At 38.9% G+C, this 21417-nt stretch overlaps 1 protein-coding gene across 1 annotated transcript; it reads left to right on the top strand.

Moving 5' to 3' along the window:
- The first annotated feature begins 76 nt into the window (after nucleotides 1-76).
- eloa (elongin A) lies at nucleotides 77-20714 on the top strand. The gene is made up of 12 exons (XM_079829194.1): nucleotides 77-355; nucleotides 2243-2299; nucleotides 2398-2513; nucleotides 3571-4100; nucleotides 4408-4682; nucleotides 4759-4870; nucleotides 8344-8496; nucleotides 8786-8883; nucleotides 9199-9379; nucleotides 12604-12730; nucleotides 14917-15065; nucleotides 20107-20714. Exons 1-12 carry the CDS (start codon nucleotides 284-286, stop codon nucleotides 20166-20168), a joined length of 1932 nt encoding a protein of 643 aa, XP_079685320.1. The 5' UTR covers nucleotides 77-283; the 3' UTR covers nucleotides 20169-20714.
- The last annotated feature ends 703 nt before the right edge of the window (nucleotides 20715-21417 follow it).

Raw genomic sequence — 21417 nt, 5'->3', positions numbered from 1 at the left:
GCACGTCAAACGAACATGCTTGCCATTTACCTATTTGTCAAGTAAAAACTCCCCACTCTATTTGGCCTCTCTACAGGATGTACCTGAAATGCCTGCTTAATTATAAAAGCGTCCAATAAATACATCATGACATCATCGAGTGATCAAGATGCCGTTATGACAGCGGCATGACGTGTTTCCGGGTTCTACACTCGGAGTGACGGAAGTTCGTAGCAGTCAGAAACAACAGCAGGCCCCCACCACTGCTGCGGTGGCTTCCGGGCAACATGTACCAGCTGTAAACATGGCGGAGGAGCTATTGGAAGCAGTCGAGAAGTTGCAGTTGAGGCTCGCAGAGAATCAAGAGCCTCGCAAGGTAATAAACCTTTTCGCTGAGACGAAGCGAACCCGTATGTACCGTGTATGACTGTGTTATACGCGCTTCTGCCCGTGGCTAGTCTGAGGATCGGGCAAAATTGCTATTCACAAATCCCACGTATAACAATTACAACAGCAGCAGACCGTGAAATTGATGATCGGTTGGATAGATCGATCGGGATGGGGCTTTTCCCCTCAAATATGCCTCGATTTAGTCGATCAGGATCAGATACTTTCTCACAAGCTTGAGCTCGGTTAGCAGAAATGACAACCACAGCGATTTAATATGATAACAGTGACAGATGAAGACGGGCCGTGAGTAACGTTAGTGCTACAGAGTTACTCTACAAGACGCGATTCCTCCTCAATAGTCAATGTACTTTACACTAAGGCTGTGTCTTTATTTAACGAGCTGCCTACGTATTATTGGGAAGAGCCGACTTTCAGATCGATGCGACCCCCCCTGTTCCTCTGTAGGCCACGACGACACTTTAAGTGCACTTAAATGTCTGTATAGCTAATTCTGTCATTAAAATGAGGGTTGGACAAGCTGATATCGCTGTCATTTACACTGATGTCTATGTGTACACACAAAAAAACATGTTTTTTGGCTTGAACCATTCATTGAAATATGTAAATCTCGGTGCATTGTATGGTCCTGCCAGTGTTTTTCTAAGGGTAATACATCCATATATTTGATATGTATTTGGGTATATTATGTGCTATCTATAACTGTACTCTCACATCTCTTTTCTGTGGTTAGTTTAAGGTTTATACAATGATGTGATTTAGTATTTTAGCATTATATCATGCGTTAAATACATTGTGAATGATCTTTTTAGGTAATAATAACAATAGTGTAATTGTCCACATACAGTGCAGATAAATGAGTGATTTGTTCACAAGGATTTTGACAATATGTTCTTTACAATATTGTTGTTGTCATGGTCCAAAATGATAATTTTCCACAATTGGCACTGGTGAGTTTTATGAGAATGCAATAGCCATATATATATATATATATATATATATATATATATATATATATATATATATATATATATATATATATATATATATATATATATATATATATATATATATATATCATGACAATGGATTAATATGCATATTTTGCACGATTAATGAATTTGTAATATACACACAGTTGCATTGAGGGTAATAAGTATAGTATTTATGGCTAATAAATTCTCTCATAAAACTCACCATTGCCAGTTGTGGAAAAAAAATCATATTTATCTGCCGAATTTGATCAAATTACATCCATTGGCATATCGGCAATAGACCCTTTACACATTTCTGTGTTTCTCAGAAAATAAGTTGCATAGTTGGGTTAATTATTATAGTTGTGAATGAGAGAATACATTAAATATTTTTTTCTGTGCCCATTTGCTCAAATAGCAAACGAAAACGTCACAATAGTGATTTCACAACTTTCAAAAAGAGGGAAAAAATAGAGTGAGATTGATAACGGCAGTGAAAAGAGAGAAATATGTGAATTTTTACCATCACTCCCATAGACGCTGTATTAGAAACAACCTCACAGCAGCGGTATTTTGTTGTTTGTAATTTGATGCAAAAGTAATAAAATACAAAGTATTAGTGTTATAAATTTACATATATTTAAAAAAAAAAAACGTTGCAGGATTTACTATATCACAGTCTGTGAAAAGGGTCTGTATAGCATGAAAAAGGCAGATATAATAAACCAATGGGTTATTAATTAACTGCATGAAAGGCACTGAGTTGTATAATATCTGTTGCATAATCCGGGTAAAATAATGAAATAATCATGACAATGGATGTATTAATTTCTTGTCTGTGAGATGCATTCTTATTTTTTCCTTCGTCTTGTTCTGTCCAGCTTCTGAAAACTCTCAAAAGGTTGGGGGATCTGCCTATAACTGTAGACATCCTGGTGGTAAGATCAAAGTATTAATATCTTCAAAATGAGTACTTTTGGTTTGAAAAAAATGCAGTTGGTTCGCTAATACGTTTTAGTACGTTTATGTCTTGCAGGAAACTGGCATTGGGAAGACTGTGAATTCTCTGCGCAAACATGAATTTGCTGGAGACGCGGCGAAGAACCTTGTGGCCAAGTGGAAAAAGCTGGTGCCCGAGAAATCTGCAGACCGGTAAGCTTTTTAAAGCGATCTGTTATCTGCACATCTCATTGCAATGATTGTTTTTAGGTAATTAAAATGCAGAACTTCTTAGTAAAGATGTTGAAAGTGAAACAACTTCTTTAGAATATGGTCATGGTCCAAAAATAACTTCTTGCCACAACTGTCAATGGCGAGTGAATTGAGAAAAATGTATGGGCCATAAATATTTCTATACAAGTTTGAGGAAAGCATCTCTTATGCTAAGCAAGTCTTTTTGATAAATTCAGTAAAAACATATACTGGGTAAACCCAGCCTGATCTACCGGCTATTTGATTTCGCCCTGCAACTCCGTCTGGAAACCTGTACATTAATTTCTACTGCTTCTGTTACACTTTTGCGGGAACCAATCAGAGACTGGCTTATCCACCTGGCGCGCTATTGGCGGGTTTAACACGATGACGGCTAGAGAAGTGATGGATCATTAGTCTGATTGGTTGAAGGACTATCCAATTGCATACAGAGTCATTTGAATTATGCTCGTTTATCACGCCTCTTGTGCAGTAGAAAATACAGAGCAGACTCCCCAGACCAATGTTCAATCTTAAATTGAGCTTGGTCTGGTGATAGCCAGACAAGTAAAAACAGTAATATCGAGAGAAATCAATACACGTAACTGCTTTTTATTGTGATATATTATAAAATGTAATTTATTCCTGTGATCAAAGCTGAATTTTAAGCATCATTACTCCAATCTTCAGTGTCACATGATCCTTCAGAAATCATCTAATATGCTCAAGAAACATTTTTGATTATGAATGTTAAAAACACATATTTTTTGATGAATAGAGATGTCAAAAGAACAGCATTTATTTGAAATACATATTTTTTTTTGTGGCAATGTAAATGTCAAAGTGTTAAAAAAAAATATTTTAAGAAAATCTTACTGACCTTAAACATTTGAACCGTAGTGAATATAAGTTACCAGTGCTGATGAGTTTTACTCGAATTTGATGTTAATTTTGGAGCCTTGGTTGATTTTTAGATAAGAGATTTATACGTTTAAATGTGGTTCATGTTTATCAAAAGAACACCAGTAAAGGAGGGGCGTTCCCACTCACGCATTAATGAGTCTGGAGGGCACAAACGAGTTCGGGAACGGTCTCCAGATGAGCCTCCGCTTATGGAGGAGGAGGAGCAACACGACGAGATGGAATACCAGCATGGCTACTCGCCCTCCCCTCCACAGCAATACAGCTCCCAGTACAGACACAGCAGTGCAAGGGGGTATCAGTCAGATGAGTATGAAAGCCCTCCAGAGGAGGAGGCGGAGCCGGAGCACGAGCCGGAACCAGAGCCAGAACCAGAGCCAGAGCCAAGCCCCCCACGAAATGACATTAGACACAACAAGCCACACAAAGAGCCAGTCAGAGAGCACAATTCCCAAGACATACGGGAACAGGAGAGACGGAAACACCGTCCCACGGGTGGCAGCAGCAGCAAGGAGAGGACGCATAGAGCCGAAAGGGAGCAACAGGGCGGGACGAGTCACAAATCAAAACAGGAGCGACATTTAAGCTCGCACGAGAGCAAGAAGGAAAGGAAAGGAGGAAGTGATGGTAAGAAGTCTCTTATGCTCATTTATTTCATGACAAATACGGTAATATTGTGAAATATCAAAACAACTCTTTTCTGTTTTAATATATTTTAAAAATCAAATTTATCCCTGTGCTGATTTTTCAGCATGATTAATCCTTCAGAAATCACTCTAATATTATGAGTTGACATTTCTGATTATCAATGTTGAAAACGGTTGTGCTGCTTGATTTTTTGTGTTTAAGGATTCTTTGATGGATCGAAAGTTCAAAAGAACTGCATTTATTAGAAATTACAAGATTTTTAGTTGGATCTGCTTTTGCCTTTAAGGAAAATCAAGAGAGAGGGGTGATGTTCCGGAGAAAATGGATGAGGATGAGGAGACATTTGAAGCTCCAACCATGTCTTTCGAATCCTTTCTCACGTACGACGCTCCGACCCCAAGCAAAAAGAAGAAAAAGCAGCCCTCGCGACCCCCTCAGCCTCCTGCCTCGGTTCCTTCAGCTTCCTCGAAGTCTAGCAAGGCTAACGGGACCAGTAGTAAACACTCAAAGTCATCCTCTTCCTCGGTGACCACGCCTGCAGTTCCAGAGAAACGCAGGAAGGTAAGGCTGAACTTGTATTTCTGGTGGGGTGATGGGAAACCAGCTGTCAAAGGATTTCTAATCATTATTTCTCCAGGTAGTGGATGTGGTTCCCACTCTGCCTGATATCGCTTTGCCAGCCATCCAGCCCATCTACAGACCACTGCCCTCCATTGATCTTACGCCACTGTCCCCCCAGAGACGCAAAAGTACGTGTTGTTTAGTCTTAGCACACTTTATAGAGGACCTATTATGTTCAACTTTCTTTAGTGTGTAATGTTTGTGTTTGAGCACAAAGGTCACTCCATTGGAAGTTATTCTCTATATCAGTGTCACTGTTTCTGAACTCCCTGAAACGCCTACATTGCAGTCTTGATGTTTCTTCCGGGAACATCACAATATTCCTCATTTAAGTAATTAGTATGTAGAATAAATGGGCGGGGCCTGGTTGAGGTAGTGTGTTGAAATTGACCAAACACGCTCAAAGCGGTTGACACCACACTGATCCAGCTCACCAATCATAGCCCATTGTTCTTTTCAGAAGGAGGGGCTTCATAGAGACTAGGGATGTAATTCCGTACTGAAATTTAAAAAATGTGACGATACCAACATTTCTGTAGTACTGCGTATATTCGGTACCTGCTAATAGGCAGCTGCTTTCAGTCGCTTCCGTGTTTTTCTTATGGTGCGTTCACACCGGATGCGAAAGATGCGATTCGTGATGTTACATGTTAAGTCAATGCAAAGACACGAATAGACATTCTGCAGTGCGATTCGCGCAAATGACTCCGCGCTAACCAATCAGGAGCTTGCTCTAGTAGTGACAACAATGAGGAGAAAATCTGTATATTAATATCTGGTTACATCTACACAAGACGAATTATAGCTCGAGACACCACAGAGACATCACAGCCAGCGGCAGACGGAAGAAGGACTGGCAGAGGAAAGGCTGCTCTCGCCGCTGATCCACTGGAGCTCACAACTCCCAAAACGCCAGATAAAATGTTCAAATAGGCACTCTTTTTATAAATAAACCACAGATTTGAGCTTTAAAAAACTACATTATCGCCTGAAAAATCTTAAAACTACGTTTTGTCACACATTAATAGTAGAATTTAAAAACACAGCCCATGTCAGCCATTTCTCGACGAGCCGGCTGGCAGAAGCCCCTCCCATGATTCGTGTCTGTTGTGAAGTGAATGTCACACGCGAATGAAGCGAGTAAACTTAAAATGTTCAAGCGTCCAACTTCGCGCGAATAGCGCAAATTATTCGCGTCCGGTGTGAACGCTACATAAGTACAGGGCTCCAGACTAACTAACCACAAAAAGACTATTTAAATTTGAATCCTGCATGTTCTGTGTGAGTGAATGGCGCAGATGCACGATTTCATTTACCCCACACACACTGAAGGTGGTTGCACACCTGACGAGAAGTGACGCGCCACATTTTGCGGTTTCATTTGAGAAAAAAAGTAGAAAAAGAGGCGTATCGTCATATCATACATCATACACCCACAGAAACTCAAAGGTCTTCACGGCAACACGTCAAAATAAAAGTTTGGTTTAACTTTAAATAAATATATTATGCTACTTTTATACAGTAGATTTAGCTACGTCTCAATATAATAATAATAATGGTAACACTTTACAATAAGGTTTCATTAGTTAACATGAACTGCGCTTCTACAGCATTTATTAATCTTTGTTAATGTTAATTTCAACATTTACTAATACATTATTAAAATCAAAAGTTGTATTTGGTAACATTAGTTAATGCACTGTGAACTAACAATTACAAACCATTAACAGCTGCATTTTTATTAACTAATGTTAACAAAGATTAACAAATACAGTTACAAATGTACTGCTCATGGTTAGTTCATGTTAGTGGATACATTAACTAATGTTAACAAATGAAACCTTGTTGTAAAGTGTTACCATAATAATGCTAATGAGACCTGAACATGGTGTTTTAAAGGGGAAACCTGGAATAAATATGTTCTCATTCATTTTTAAATATCTGTATCTACAAAGTGTGTGTGGGTGTGTGTGTTTAAAGGTCCTGTTCTTCGTGATCCCATTTTTCAAACATTAGTTAGTGTGTAATGTTGCTGTTAGAGCATAAATAATACCTGTAAAATGATAAAGCTCAAAGTTCAATGCCAAGCAAGATATTTTATTTAACAGAAGTTCCCTTTCAAAGCCTACAGCGAACGGCTGGTTTGGACTACATCCCTGTACTTCCTGCTTTAATGACGTCAATTGAACAGTTTGTTGACTAACCTCTGCCCACAAGAATATGCAAAAAAGGGGGCGTGGTCTTGTTGCTCTCCCAAATGGAGAAGAGGAAGTGTTGCATATGTAGAGTGTGTTTGTCGCCATGTCGTCGAGACGCTGTTATTTTCATCCCGGGTCTGATTCCGGCTCAAATTGATACGGTAATATAGACATGTTTACAATAACATTGAGCGCATGCATCTCCCCGTTATGGTAAGAGGCGTGACCTTTCCGGGCAACGTGCGTGAAGCTGCTGTCGAGTCACAACACGGGAACCGCTGGAACAATCAGAACTCGTTACGTATTTCTGAAGGAGGGACTTCATAGAACAAGGAAATCATCAGGCCGTTTTTAGGACAGTGAAAAAAGCGGTATACAGATAAGTAAATTGTGTGAAAAATGCTGTGTTTTTTTACACGTGAAACATGAACACGTTATATTGCACACTGTAAACACAATCAAAGCTTCAAAAACACAGGAAACACAGGACCTTTAAGCATGTTTAATAGAGTTAAGATGGAAAATGTACTTTGAAACCAAACACAGACGCATTAAAAAAGAAAGTGAACCAATTACTGATCCTCTACTGCCACCTGCTGGTGATTTTTGGTCATACTACTCACTAATATTGTTCTTTAATTCACATTTAGACTTTATAAAGTCACTATTATAACATTTACAATCACATTTTGTCAGTTTATCACTTAATTTCACCTGAGCTCTCAGTTTTGGTTAGTTTAGTGCTTAAAGGTATTAAATGCAAAATGTCTTAAGTACTTAAAGGCCTTACATGCTTCAACCCCGATAAATGCTGCTCGCAGCTTTACTTATTATTGTTATTAGGTGTGTGTAGCGGGTTGCTTTTATTTTTGACTTGATTTTTTTTTATAAACAATGTTTACTTTTAAACATCAGGTAGCCTTCAAATATTTATATGAATTATTTACTTAGAATGATCACCATCATAAATTATAAATTCATTGAAATTAATTTAATATTTTTTTCAAATAGTTAAATAAAATGGTAAAATAGTTACAACAGATTTGGCTGTAGTATTGAAATTGGTACCGAGAACCGTAAAATTTGAACGGTATTGGTACTGACAACTGGAATTTTGGTATCGTGACATCCCTAATAGAGACAGGAACTAAACAGAGCGTTATTGACAGGCTGGGAAGAGAAGAGCTGCAACACCGGAGAATGTGTGAAAAATATGTTGTTTTTTTACATACAAGCATGAAAACCTATTCTAGTATCTAGCAATCAAGACATTGTAAAAGGGCATAACATGGCCTCAGACATTTGCCTTGCATACCTGAAATAGTAACAGAATTGAAATAAAAAGAACTGTATAAATCCCAATGATTCTGTCTGTCTCATAGCAACATGTTTTTCTCCTCCAGTCCTAGTGCCACACGACGAAGAGGATGCTGGCTGCGCAGGTCGACGGCTGAACTCCAAAATGGTGGTGTACTCTGGGTCCAAGTCCGCGTATTTGCCGAAAATGATGTCTCTGTATGATCAGTGCATTAGAGTCCTGCAGAACAATATAGATTGTGAGTTTTCTCATTCTCTGATTATTTGTTTTAATAGTATTTTAATGAAACACTTCAGTATAGTATTTAGCCCTCATGTCCTGTTACTGGGTCAGTTTGACATTACATAACAAATCACATCTCTAGTCACAGATGGCTGTGTGTGAAAAATGTCAACGTGACAGCACTTTAAATTGCCATGTTCAAATCACTGTACAAGATGTCATGATGTTTCAGGCTGGCCAAAGTGTTTACCACGTAAATCACCTAAAAACGAATCGGCTTTTTACTGATATTTTTTTTTTTTTAGCAATTGATGAAGTGGGCGGAGTGCCATTTGAGATTCTGGAGCCGGTTCTGGAGAGATGCACGCCTGAGCAGCTTTATCGGATTGAGCAGTGTAATCAAGTATGTGTGTTAACACAGTCACGTGCAGATTATTTATTTCACAGTTTTAATTGCATATCTGTTATGGTCTTCTACATGCATTATTAATACATTCAATGGATCATAAGTGGCAGTAAAGACATTTGTAATGTTACTAAAGATTTAGCAGAGCAGGCTTTAGAGAGACCGAATCCATTATCGAACTGTATCAGACACTGAGAAAAGATGTGATAAATGATGAGAAAATTAAGGCAGTGCTAAGTGCAAATAGCTGTAGATGCTATTTACTAAGTGAAAATGAAAATGTTTAGCTAATTTTGGACAAATCTTTCTCAGTATTTCACAGAAGAGTCAGATGATCTTTGGATGAGACATTGCCAGCGGGATTTTAAACGTGAAACTCCTCAAGAGTATGAATCCTGGAGGGAGCTGTATCTCCGGCTCCATGAAGAACGGGAGGAACGTCTGCGCAAGCTCACGATGAACATTAGTTCTGCCCATGCAAACAAACCTAAAGGTGCTCGCAGCCAATAATCAGTGCATTTAAATCAAATTTAATTAATGCATGAACCCTTGATGTTTTTTTTAGCAAAGCTGTCAATTTAACACACAAGTGTCAGGGGAAATGTATTAATATATTATTATATATTAGATATATTTATTTGACTTTCAGGTGCAGTATGCGATTTCTGAGAATCAACTGTTGATATCTGAAATCAACCTAAACAAACACGGCCCTTCCTTAATTGCTCCACCCCCAAAATGCATGAACACATTTCTGCTATGATAAAGAGACAGCCATTGCATTAATGGATGTCTCTTTAACATAGCAGAAGTGAAGCAAAATTATGCTTTGTGAAAAATAAAGCGAAGATGACAAACTAACGACAAGGAAGCACAAAAAATTAGCATGCAGTATACAAGACAAGCAGGAGTTTGGTGTTAGTCGCCAGCAGCTCTAGACAAACAATGACACTCTAAACTGTCCTGTTATTAACATAGCTAACATTACAACAACAGCATATCTTGGTTTTAGAAAACATAGCAAAACCAATTTTACTCACGTACAGAGCAGAAACAACCTTGGCGTCCGTTTTCAGGCCTGTAGATTTTGCCTGATCATAATCTGAATCTGAATCTTTTTCCAGTGATATTCCAATGAGATTTTTTCTTTTGTAATGTCTCTCAGCCATCTCTTTCTACAGGCTTTCTTCAAATCTCCCTCTTGCTCACGCTCTTTCCTCCCCCATCACGAGGACACACACCCTATTGCTGATTGTTTCTCTTTCACTTCACCCCCATCATGAGGACACACCCCCTGTTGTCAATTTGCTCACTTTCACTCCTCCCCCATCATGAGGACACACCCCCTATTGCTGATTGGCTCACTTTCACTCCTCCCCCACCATGAGGACACACCCCCTATTGCCAATTTGCTCACTTTCACTCCTCCCCCATCATGAGGACATGCCCCCTATTGCTGATTGGCTGATTTCACTCCTCCCCCATCATGAGGACACCCCCTATTGCTGATTGGCTCACTTTCACTCCTCCCCCACCATGAGGACGCACCCCTATTGCTGATTGGCTCACTTTCACTCCTCCCCCATCATCAGGACACACCCCCTATTGCTGACTGGCTCACTTTAGGCTTGTTTGAGATGAGCAAAATCTGCGCAGAACCGATCACCGGTGATCAGCGCCAGATGCATGCTGGTTAGAAATGTGTCTGAGGGCGGTCCACCTTGCTCTGATGTCATGCTGACGTATGTCAAAAAACTCTCGTAAGCGAAAGGCGGATGTGTCGGATTCTGCAGTCGAGCGCAGTTGCTCTCCACCGACTGCGCTGAGCAAAAGCATGATGGGAAACGACTTGCTGACGACACAGCTCAATGCTTATTGGGTTAAACAACCGTGATGTATGGTTCTTTTTTAAAATGTTCGATTTTAAAACTCTGATATCATGTTTTTATGTTCAAACTCTCGGACAGTGCGATCTCTATGTGGGTTATGTGATTGTCATATATAAAAAAATATATATAAAAACTAGTATGTAAGTAAAGTAAAAATGATTGATAAACACGTCTTTCGAATGGAAATAAATAACAAAAACTTTTTATATTTATTTCATATTTATTTTCATATAAAAGCAAAAGAACTTAAATTACATCCAGTTTATCAGCAACAAAGCGCACGAGTGTGGATCCCGTGATATCCGCCTTTGATCTCGCAGGTGTCTGATCCACTACGAGAAGAGAGAACTGTCCGTCTTGGCAGCACTTTTTTCACTCCTCCCCTCACTGCAGCCGCCTAGTCTCGGCTGAATTTCAGGCAAGGCGTATCTCAAACAAGTCTTTTCACTCCTCCCCCACCATGAGGACGCACCCCTATTGCTGATTGGCTCACTTTCACTCCTCCCCCACCATGAGGACGCACCCCTATTGCTGATTGGCTCACTTTCACTCCTCCCCCACCATGAGGACGCACCCCTATTGCTGATTGGCTCACTTTCACTCCTCCCCCACCATGAGGACGCACCCCTATTGCTGATTGGCTCACTTTCACTCCTCCCCCACCATGAGGACGCACCCCTATTGCTGATTGGCTCACTTTCACTCCTCCCCCACCATGAGGACGCACCCCTATTGCTGATTGGCTCACTTTCCCTCCTCCCCCATCATGAGGACACACCCACTACTGGTGATTGGCTCACTTTCACTCCTCCCCCATCATGAGGACACACCCCCATTGCCAATTTGCTCACTCTCTCTCCTCCCCCATCATGATAGAACACACTCACTACTGGTGATTGGCTCACTTTCACTCCTCCCCATCATGAGGACACACCCCTATTGCCAATTTGCTCACTTTCACTCCTCCCCCATCATGATAGAACACACTCACTACTGGTGATTGGCTCACTTTCACTCCTCCCCATCATGAGGACACACCCCATTGCCAATTTGCTCACTCTCTCTCCTCCCCCATCATGATAGGACACACCCACTGCTGGTGATTGGCTCACTTTCACTCCTCCCCCATCATGAGGACACACCCCTTTTGCCAATTTGCTCACTTTCACTCCTCCCCATCACGATAGGACACACCCACTACTGGTGATTGGCTCACTTTCACTCCTCCCCCATCATGAGGACACACCCCTATTGCCAATTTGCTCACTTTCACTCCTCCCCCATCATGATAGAACACACCCACTACTGGTGATTGGCTCACTTTCACTCCTCCCCCATCATGAGGACACACCCCTATTGCCAATTTGCTCACTTTCACTCCTCCCCCATCATGAGGACACACCCCTATTGCCAATTTGCTCACTTTCACTCCTCCCCCATCATGAGGACACACCCCTATTGCCAGTTTGCTCACTCTCTACTGCTGATTTGCTACAAGTTTGTTGTGTTGCTCGGTCCAATCCACTTTCAACAGCGTTTCTCAGAAATCGCTTACTGCACCTTTTAAATCACTTTTTATAATGTCTATTCAAAGCTTTACTTTTCTGACATGTCAGATGTCGATGTCTTTGAATATCATCCATTTCAATTTTTGGGGAGACAATCCCCCAAATGAAGATAATTCAATTGAATTAATCAGCATATCATGTTCATGTTTAAGCAATTGACTTAAGCTATTTAATTTCTTAAAATGTGCTATAAAAATGTGGGTGTGGATTCCGTGACCAGTTCTCACAATGATAAATCAATATATTATTGACTTTAACAGGGCGGCAGGTTAAAATGGCATATGTCAACTCTGCCGCAAAGCCTCCGCGGAATATCCTCCGTCTACAAGAGAAGTTTGGCACTAAAAATGGTTCTACCAGCACAAGCTCTGCTCCTCCATCTGCCAGGTGAGTGAATGCTGCATTAGTCACACACATCAATCTTTATCATGAAGTTCCTGCTGACAATCTGCTTTTCTTCAACCCCCCCCTCTCCAAAGTTTCTCAGACGTTTTTAGTTGTAACTGCATTTTAGGCTGTGTTCACACTTGGCATGTTTGGTTGGATTAAAACAAACCCTGGTGCAATTGCTTCGTTAGTGCGGTTCATTTGTGAACGCTACCATGGTGCAGTTTGAATGAAATATGAGCGCAACACTGACTAAAGACAAACCAAACCAAACAAACCATGAACCAAAAACGTGACAGGATGTCACAAGATACAACCGTAGAAAGGACAGATTGCTCAAGCATACCCTGTTTTTTTTTCTCGTCATAGTCGTGATGTTGCTCATCGCAGTTCGGTACAGGCGTCAGAACCGCGTCTCCTCGCAGCAGATCTTCGTTTGTGTGTGTGACGGAGGGATTCCTGCCGCTGTTTTGACTCCTTTACACATTTTATAAGCTCTTCACGAGTTCTCAGCTGGTCAAATACCATCATATGTAGCTACACACACACATCAAGCACATTTAGCCCTGCACACAGCATTGTTTTGGATGTTCGGTAAGATCCAATGTGAAATGTACATCATAAAAGCCGACCAATCAGGTTGTGAACTAGGGCTGAACGATTTTGGAAAAAAATCTAATTGCGATTTTTTTTTTTTTTTTTTAACCAATATTGCGATTTAATATGCGATTATTTTTTAAACTCTTTATCTTCTGTATTATTCAACAATACATCATTGTATAGTAATGGTGGAAATCTTTAATTGGTACCTCACGATCCGATTCCGATTCTGGGAGTCACGATCCGATTCCAAAACATTCTCGAACTTTTTCCTTATTAATTAATCTTATTAATTTAATAAAAACTTAAAATGTTTTTTATTATGATATATGTAATTATAAGCTTTTTAAAATAACTAGGACATTATAACATTTTAATTAAAACAATTGCATGTTAATAATTTTAAATATATAAACTAATATAGCTGCAAAACATAAGCTAGTAAATCATAAAGAGAAACAAAAAAACATATTACAAGCAGTGAACAAAGAGTGCTTTCAGTATTTAAGAATGTCTGAACTGTGAGTGATTTTTCTCTTTCTCAGCTTTACTGTTGTTTGATTATTAATCATGACATCATCATAGACAGCGGGAGACCTGCATTCACACTAATGCACAGATATGTTTTGAAATATAAGATGTTTTTGCCCTGTCTGTTTAATTCATTAAGACATTACTGACGGTGTTTACATTAATTTTGCGTCATAAAAGCATTTTGAGACTCACACAGGCGCGTGCTCGCGAGCACTCTTCACAAAGCGCCGCGTGAGCATTTGAAATGGAAAGCCTTCTGTCAGTGAGTTACTTATTTTTTAATATACAAGCACACTGCATTCCTAACGACATGAATGAAGCCTTCGTCGAGCATTTGTAAGGAAAATACCGGCGGGCGAGAACACACACTGTAAGCGTGACATCAAGCAAAGTTTCTCACAGCGCATATCCTGTGCAAAGAAGCCTGCGCATGTCATTGCGATTCGCGCCGTCAACCGTTCCGGACATTATGAAATATTATTTTATGGTTCGTGTGTGATTGTTTGTGTGTGTGTGTGTGTGTGTGTGTGTGTGTGTGTGTGAGAGAGAGAGAGAGAGAGAGAGAGAGAGAGAGAGAGAAAGAGAAAGAGAAAGAGAGAGATAATGGCTTCTTCTGCAGACTTTACTCTTGCGTGTCACGTGACCAGACTGTAATCGCAACCTTTGCGGTTAGGAAATCGTGTTTTATCATTTCGCGATATTATCGCAAATGCAATTAATCGTTCAGCCCTATTGTGATTTGGTATCTTTAGGTTCGATGTTAAAATGCCAATGGACCAAACAAACCAAGCAAACCGAAGTATAAGTGTGAACACCCCCTAAAGTCACCATGAAATCAAATGGATCAATTCTTGTTTTTGTGTGGAATATTGCAGTATTTATTATAAAAGAATCAATCAATTCCTGATGGACAAAATCAAGTCCCGCACTACATTTGTTCTTGTTCGAGAAGCCGTTTCACTTGGATATGTCACAATATGGCAGGAAAAGACTATCCCAACTTCCGTTTAATGCTGACTTTATGATGCTAATTCTTGTTTCTTCATACGCAGAATCAGACCAGCAACAAACTACAGCGCCCAAAGCAGATCCAGCGACGGTGGTCCGTCTTCTCTCAGCAGCCCCCCTGAGTCCTCCTCCCGCTCCTCTGCTCCCAGCACCGCTGCTGGCCACAGTGCCAGAGACAAACCACAAGTCAAAAGTGAGTCAAAAAGGAAATATGATCGCTCCGCTGCTGCTATTACATATTTATCTACAGCTACATCTACTTTAGCTCCTTGTTTACAATGATTTCTTTCATAGAAATGGATGTATTGTACAGTAGTGGCCAAAAGCGATGTCTGGCATAGGAAAATTGACTTTACCCTTTATTTAAAAAAAAATCAAAAAAAGATTTTGTTTGAAATGCAAATAAACATTTTTGGACAAACATAATGTTTTCATACACAGGGTTCCCGTGGGGTCTTAAAGGTCCTGTTCTTCGTGATCCCATTTTTCAAACTTTAGTTAGTGTGTAATGTTGCTGTTAGAGCATAAATAATACCTGTAAAAGCGAGATATTTTATTTAATAGAAGTTCCCTTTCAAAGCCTACAGCGAACGGCTGGTTTGGACTACATCCCTGTACTTCCTGCTTTAATGACGTCAATTGAACAGTTTGTTGACTAACCTCCGCCCACAAGAATACGCAAAAAAGGGGGCGTTTGTAGTGTGTTTGTCGCCATGTCGTCAAGACGCTGTTATTTTCATCCCGGAGTCAAATCACCTTTGTTTGGCCTTCAGGGGCTGTAGTTTGAGCGCGTTCATCTCCCCGTTATGGTAAGAGGCGTGACCTTTCCGGGCAACGTGCGCTAAGCTGCTGTCGAATCACAACACGGGAACCGCTGGCACAATCAGAACTCGTTACGTATTTCTGAAGGAGGGACTTCATAGAATAAGGAAATCTTCAAGCCGTTTTTAGGACAGTGAAAAAAGCGGTATACAGATAAGTAAATTGTGTGAAAAATACTGTTTTTTTTACACGCGAAACATGAACACATGTTAAATTGCACACTGTAAACACAATCAAAGCTTCAAAAAAACAGGAAAAACGTGACTAGGGTTGGGCGATGTCCCTTAAATTGGCAGTTGACGATGTTTACAGTAAAACATCGTGATGGTCGATGATATCGTCGTTTGGGGGGGGGGTGTAATTATGTAAATAGGTAGATAATATACTATATCTCTTTACATAAATACTATTTTCTACTTAAAACTATCATTTCGTTATTTTTACTAACCCAGATAATGAATCATCCGCTAGGTTGCACGTGAGGGGAAAAAAATAGGTTCCTTCCACTTAAGAGTTGAGCTCTTTTTTTTTTTTTTAAATATATCTCTTTACATAAATACTATTTTCTACTCTTAAAAAAATAATTTCGTTATTTTACTAACCCAGTGTTTTGTATGTGAATGCTGTTGCAACTTGCACGTGAATATTAGCTACCACAGGAGTGAAGCACAAAGCTTTTAGCCTAGAAAGGAAATAATGGTCAGATAGCACTTTTTCATTCTGCTTTGCAATCTGGATCTGGTCACTCGATTTTCCGTGAATTTAACAATAGGCCCAGTCCATTTTATCCCAATGGACATGGACATCTCGTTTCTTTTCCTAAATCTTCACTCACGTCGCCATTTTCGCAAGGGATTATAATCGTTTCTTTCGTTTGCTTATAATTAAGTCTATTAACTATTCACATCCTTTACTGTGGTAAAGTATAAAAAGCACTGTAGGACGAATACCTTTTTACTTCAAACTTTATTTAACACAGTTTGTTCTAGTTATTAAACTTGGTTAGGCGCGTCAAGAATAGCGGTCTATTTGAAAAGCGCATTTCACACACACACACACACACACACACACACACACACACACACACACACACGCCGCGGTGGTTTTAGTTTCGTTTTCTCTGGCAGTGAATAATCAAACATTGCCTAAATGTCTTGCCCTTGTGGAAGATAAAATCCGCCGCTCTTCAGAACTTTTACAACAAGTGTTGCCTTGCAACATCAGGAGAACACATGAAGATGAAGATATTCGAAAAGGTGTCTTTCCAGCTTGTGTCCCACATTCCTCTCAAAGCGCAGAGAGGTAAATGACGCATCTTTGCAGGGAAATAGTATGAATAAAATATTTTTCTAACTAATATTTGATTTTCTTATATTCTTGAGGTAACGATTATTTACTGAAAATCGTTTAAATGTTTTATAGGCTGTGTAGTTTCACTGACGGAAGTGCTAAAATAAACACGCATGCATATGGATGTTTCAGCCTCAAATGATTTCAAAATGTAGGCTATATAGGCTATATCTGGCATAGACTACAGTATTTAAAATAGCATAGGCTATATGCATTAGTTACATTCTCAATTTGATTTACAGAGCAATTCCTGCTAAGTTTTTAGTTTAAATACTATAGAAGAGGATTAGTGTGTGTCGCACTCGCAACGGGGGCGTGGCATCACGATGGTCGCGCTCCATCGTGATGTCGGTCAGCCATCACGATGGACGATGATATCGTCCATCGGCACAACCCTAAACGTGACCTTTAAAGTCTAAAATTTCAAAATCCAAATTTTAGGCCTTAAAAAGTCTTAAATTCGCTGAATTATTGAGTTCTAGGTCTTAAATAATTTTAAACAGGTCTTAATTTTCCTACGCCCATGCAGCTCTGTTGCTCATTGAAATGCTCCCGCAGCGCTTTAGTGTGTGTTTTATGAGACCACTACAAATGAGACCAACATGCATCTTGTATTGCAGCCAATCAGCTTTCATGTTATTGGCGCAAGTCTCTTTCGGATTGTACCACAGACACATCGAACGGATTTTATTCTTCAATCTTCAGCTAACAGTTCTCCAGTTCCGCGATCGTGAAAGCAAAGACGAATCTTTCTCAGCTGCCATCTCGCATAATGACCAAATAAAAGTACGATATTTCTGATAGCACTAAGAAAGAGTTAATAAACCACAAACTCAGTTCGTTACTGAACGATGTCAGACTGTGCACGCGTTTGCCGCCTATCAGTGATCGCGCGAATGTGTTCTATTTCTAGGCTTATCGCCCCTGAACGATTAAATACACACAAATACACACCCTTTACTTGATTACTGTGTGAACTTTTTACTTATATTAAGCAATTGCTTATTGATGTGGTTTACCTTATAAGATTTTGGTTATATTTCCCATTTTAAGCGATCATGTTATTAAAGCTAGATAGCACAACACTGGACCTTTTATTGTCACTATTTTAGCCTGGCTCCGCCCTCCTACGTACTTCCGCTCAATTTTAACCCATAAGAACCCACAGTGACACGGGTGTCACAAACACTGGTGATTATCTGGAAAGGTCTTTTTTTAAAGCAATATCCCTAAATTTCAACTCAGGAAGTCCCTAAGTGACATATAAGGAACACCCAGATTCAGTCATGTGACAATTTGTGCATTTTTTTGTTGCCATGGCAACATTTCCAAAATGGTGGCCTGTCTGGTTAGCACATGTTGCAGTGTGAGCAATTTTTAAATATGCTTGTTTTTGTTACTAAAGGTATGTTTCAACCCATGCAACAATTCTAACATTTTAATAACTTATCGTAGATTACACTTAACCTGATTTTAATACATTTCTTAAACAAATTGATATAAAACAAGTTACAACCCACGTTAAAATCCCCTCCGAATTACCTACTGTTTTAGACAAACATCAAGGTCGTGTGGTAATTTAATTGTTCTCCGAATCCGCATCTCTGAGTTCTCAAGAATATATCTTATATCTTATCTATATCTTTGACCAGAATATAACCTTTTTTGACCACTGCAGAGCACTGTGCGGTTGCGCTTCGCTGTAATTTGGATGCATTTCTAGACTTGTATTTCTTTAAATGCTGGCAAGTGTTTACAAGAGCAATATATTTCATCACCTTTAAAAAAATAAAAAGATGAAAAGCACGTAAACATTTGAATTGGGCCGTTATTTACGGCAACATTTATTCTTATCATACCAAGCATATGACCAGCATATTTACAGCATACAATCATGAGCAGCAAAACTCACCCCTCCACCGTGATAAATTACAATCTGAATGCACAAGTTTTAGGTTTTATCCATAGACTGTAAACAATTTTTATCACTGAGGAGGCACATTTATTTGCGGATTTCCATGTGAGATTCAAAGGCGAACGGCGCGTGACATACATATATATATATATATATATATATCTAATCTATCAGGGCTGTCAAAAGATTAATCGCGATTAATCGCATCCAAAATAAAAGTTTGTGTTTACATAATTTATGTGTGTGTACTCTGTTAATTATTATTTATATATAAATACACATACAAGCATGTATATATTTAAGAAAAAAATATTATTTTTATATATAAAACATTTATATATATTATAGATTATATAAATGTATATACAGTATATACATGCAAATATTTCTTAAACATATACATGAATGTGTGTGTATTTATATAAAAATAATAATTAACAGAGTTAACAGAACTTTTATTTTGGATGCGATTAATCGCGATTAATCTTTTGACAGCCCTAATATATATATAAAATGTATGATTATTATTATTATTATTTCTTTTTTTTAATCCTGGTGGGATTGAGCTATGAGGAAGTGCAAGTTTACTAATACTAATAAATTCATTATTTTACTTTGCAAGTAATTTTGTGATTCTGCATTTCCATTGTACGTTTTTTATAGCTTAAAATGGGTCTTAAATTTAATTCATAATGGTCTTAAAGTCTTAAAAAGTCTTAAATTTGACTTAATGAAACCTGCAGAAACCATGATACAAAGAAATGATGGACACATGCAAAAACAAGAGATAACCAACAACATATTAATAACTGTTTATGTTGTAGTTATTGTATGCTTTTTTCCCCCTGTGAGCTTTTTGTTTTTCTATGCATTCTTTGCATGGTAAAATAAAACCTGTTGCTGTAGTTTGCCTTTTTTGCCAAATAATTTTGTCTTTATAAATACTTTAACCATGTTTAGTGTTTTGTTCTTTCCTCATATTTAACAATATAAATCAAACTTGTAGGCTCATTAAAACCAAATATCCCCTCCAGACATCACTTTTGGCCACAACTGTATATTCACCATTAAATTGTGTCCAATATTTGGGTCAGACTGGTTCTGTTTGAACATTTTCACCACTTTTTTCCTGTTCTTTCTGTTTCAGAAATTGCTCCAATGATGGCTAAGACTATCAAAGCATTCAAGAACAGATTTTCTCGGCGGTAAAGGGAAAAATATTTTTGTGTGTGTGTTAGAAGAGAGAACAACTGGAGGAAGAAACCTTTTATTCTGTAATGCTTCATAGGAAATGTGCAATGCCCTCTCACTTCTTATGTTTTAATGCTTTTTAATATTACCAGTACAGCTCAATGGACGCAATCACAACAACAACAAAATAATGTGCATCAGCAACCATCCACACTCAGTTGTCATAGCATGTCGTAAGCTTTTTACCAACCCCGAAAAACAAGTGGTACACTACAGATTACCATGAGAACACCACAACCCAGATTCACTGTTACATGTTTATTTAATTGCTTACTATAATCACTGCATCGTCATGGGACTAAGTATATGATTTTATGGTAGAGTGAGAATGAGATAAGATGTAAAAAGTTCAAGGACTGTACACTTCCTCACCATCATATTTATTATTTTAAATCTTGGATCTGGCAGCCCTGGACCTTGCCTTGAATGAAAGATCAAGTCATTTTAATAGATTTTATGAAGTGTTCTATGGACATTTTTAATAAAATCCATGTGTTGCTCTCACCATTTTCTTATTTATTCATGGGTGGATGTATATTTAAAGGTGCAGTGTGTGGTATTTATGAGGATCTATTGACAGAAATGCAATATAATATATACAACTATGTTTTCTGTGGTGTATAAAGACCTTACATAATGAACCGTTATGTTTTTATTACCTTTAGAATGAGCTATTTCTATCTACTTACACCCTTACAGTGAAGTCGCCATTTTGTGCCGCCATGTTTCTACCAACCTCCCGCAGTTTCTCTTGAAGCCAATACGGAAGTGACTTAAACTACAATTCATCGACTGGCCACTAGAGACGGGCTCCAAAGGAAAAAAACATGTTTACAGCCTGGTACAAATTGTGGTTTTGGTCTATACGGCTAATGTTGCCCTTCATGACGACTGTGAGGAGGGTGAATGTTTTTATAACTCATTCGTTTACATTATATAAAGCCTTAAAGTTCTGCATAATTAAGGGCGTGGCCAATTTGAGTGACAGGTGGATAGCCATTTATCTGCTGTCTGTTAGTCATCGCATCACCTCAGCTCCGCCCATGTCCCGCCTCTTTGCCCATTGTCAGTTATCAGGGAGTGACGAGCGTTGACGCGCTGCCAAGATGGCGACAGCCAACTCGACCCTACTCTACGCTTCAAAACTGCTCTTCAGAATCCTATGGGTGAAGTCACGGACACTACGTCCATATTTTTTATACAGTCT

This window comes from Gobio gobio, assembly GCF_949357685.1.
Source record: "Gobio gobio genome assembly, chromosome: 11".
NCBI classification, from domain to species: domain Eukaryota; kingdom Metazoa; phylum Chordata; class Actinopteri; order Cypriniformes; family Gobionidae; genus Gobio; species Gobio gobio.
The sequence above is the reverse complement of the archived record's forward strand: the minus strand, read 5'-3'. Positions and strand labels throughout refer to the sequence as shown.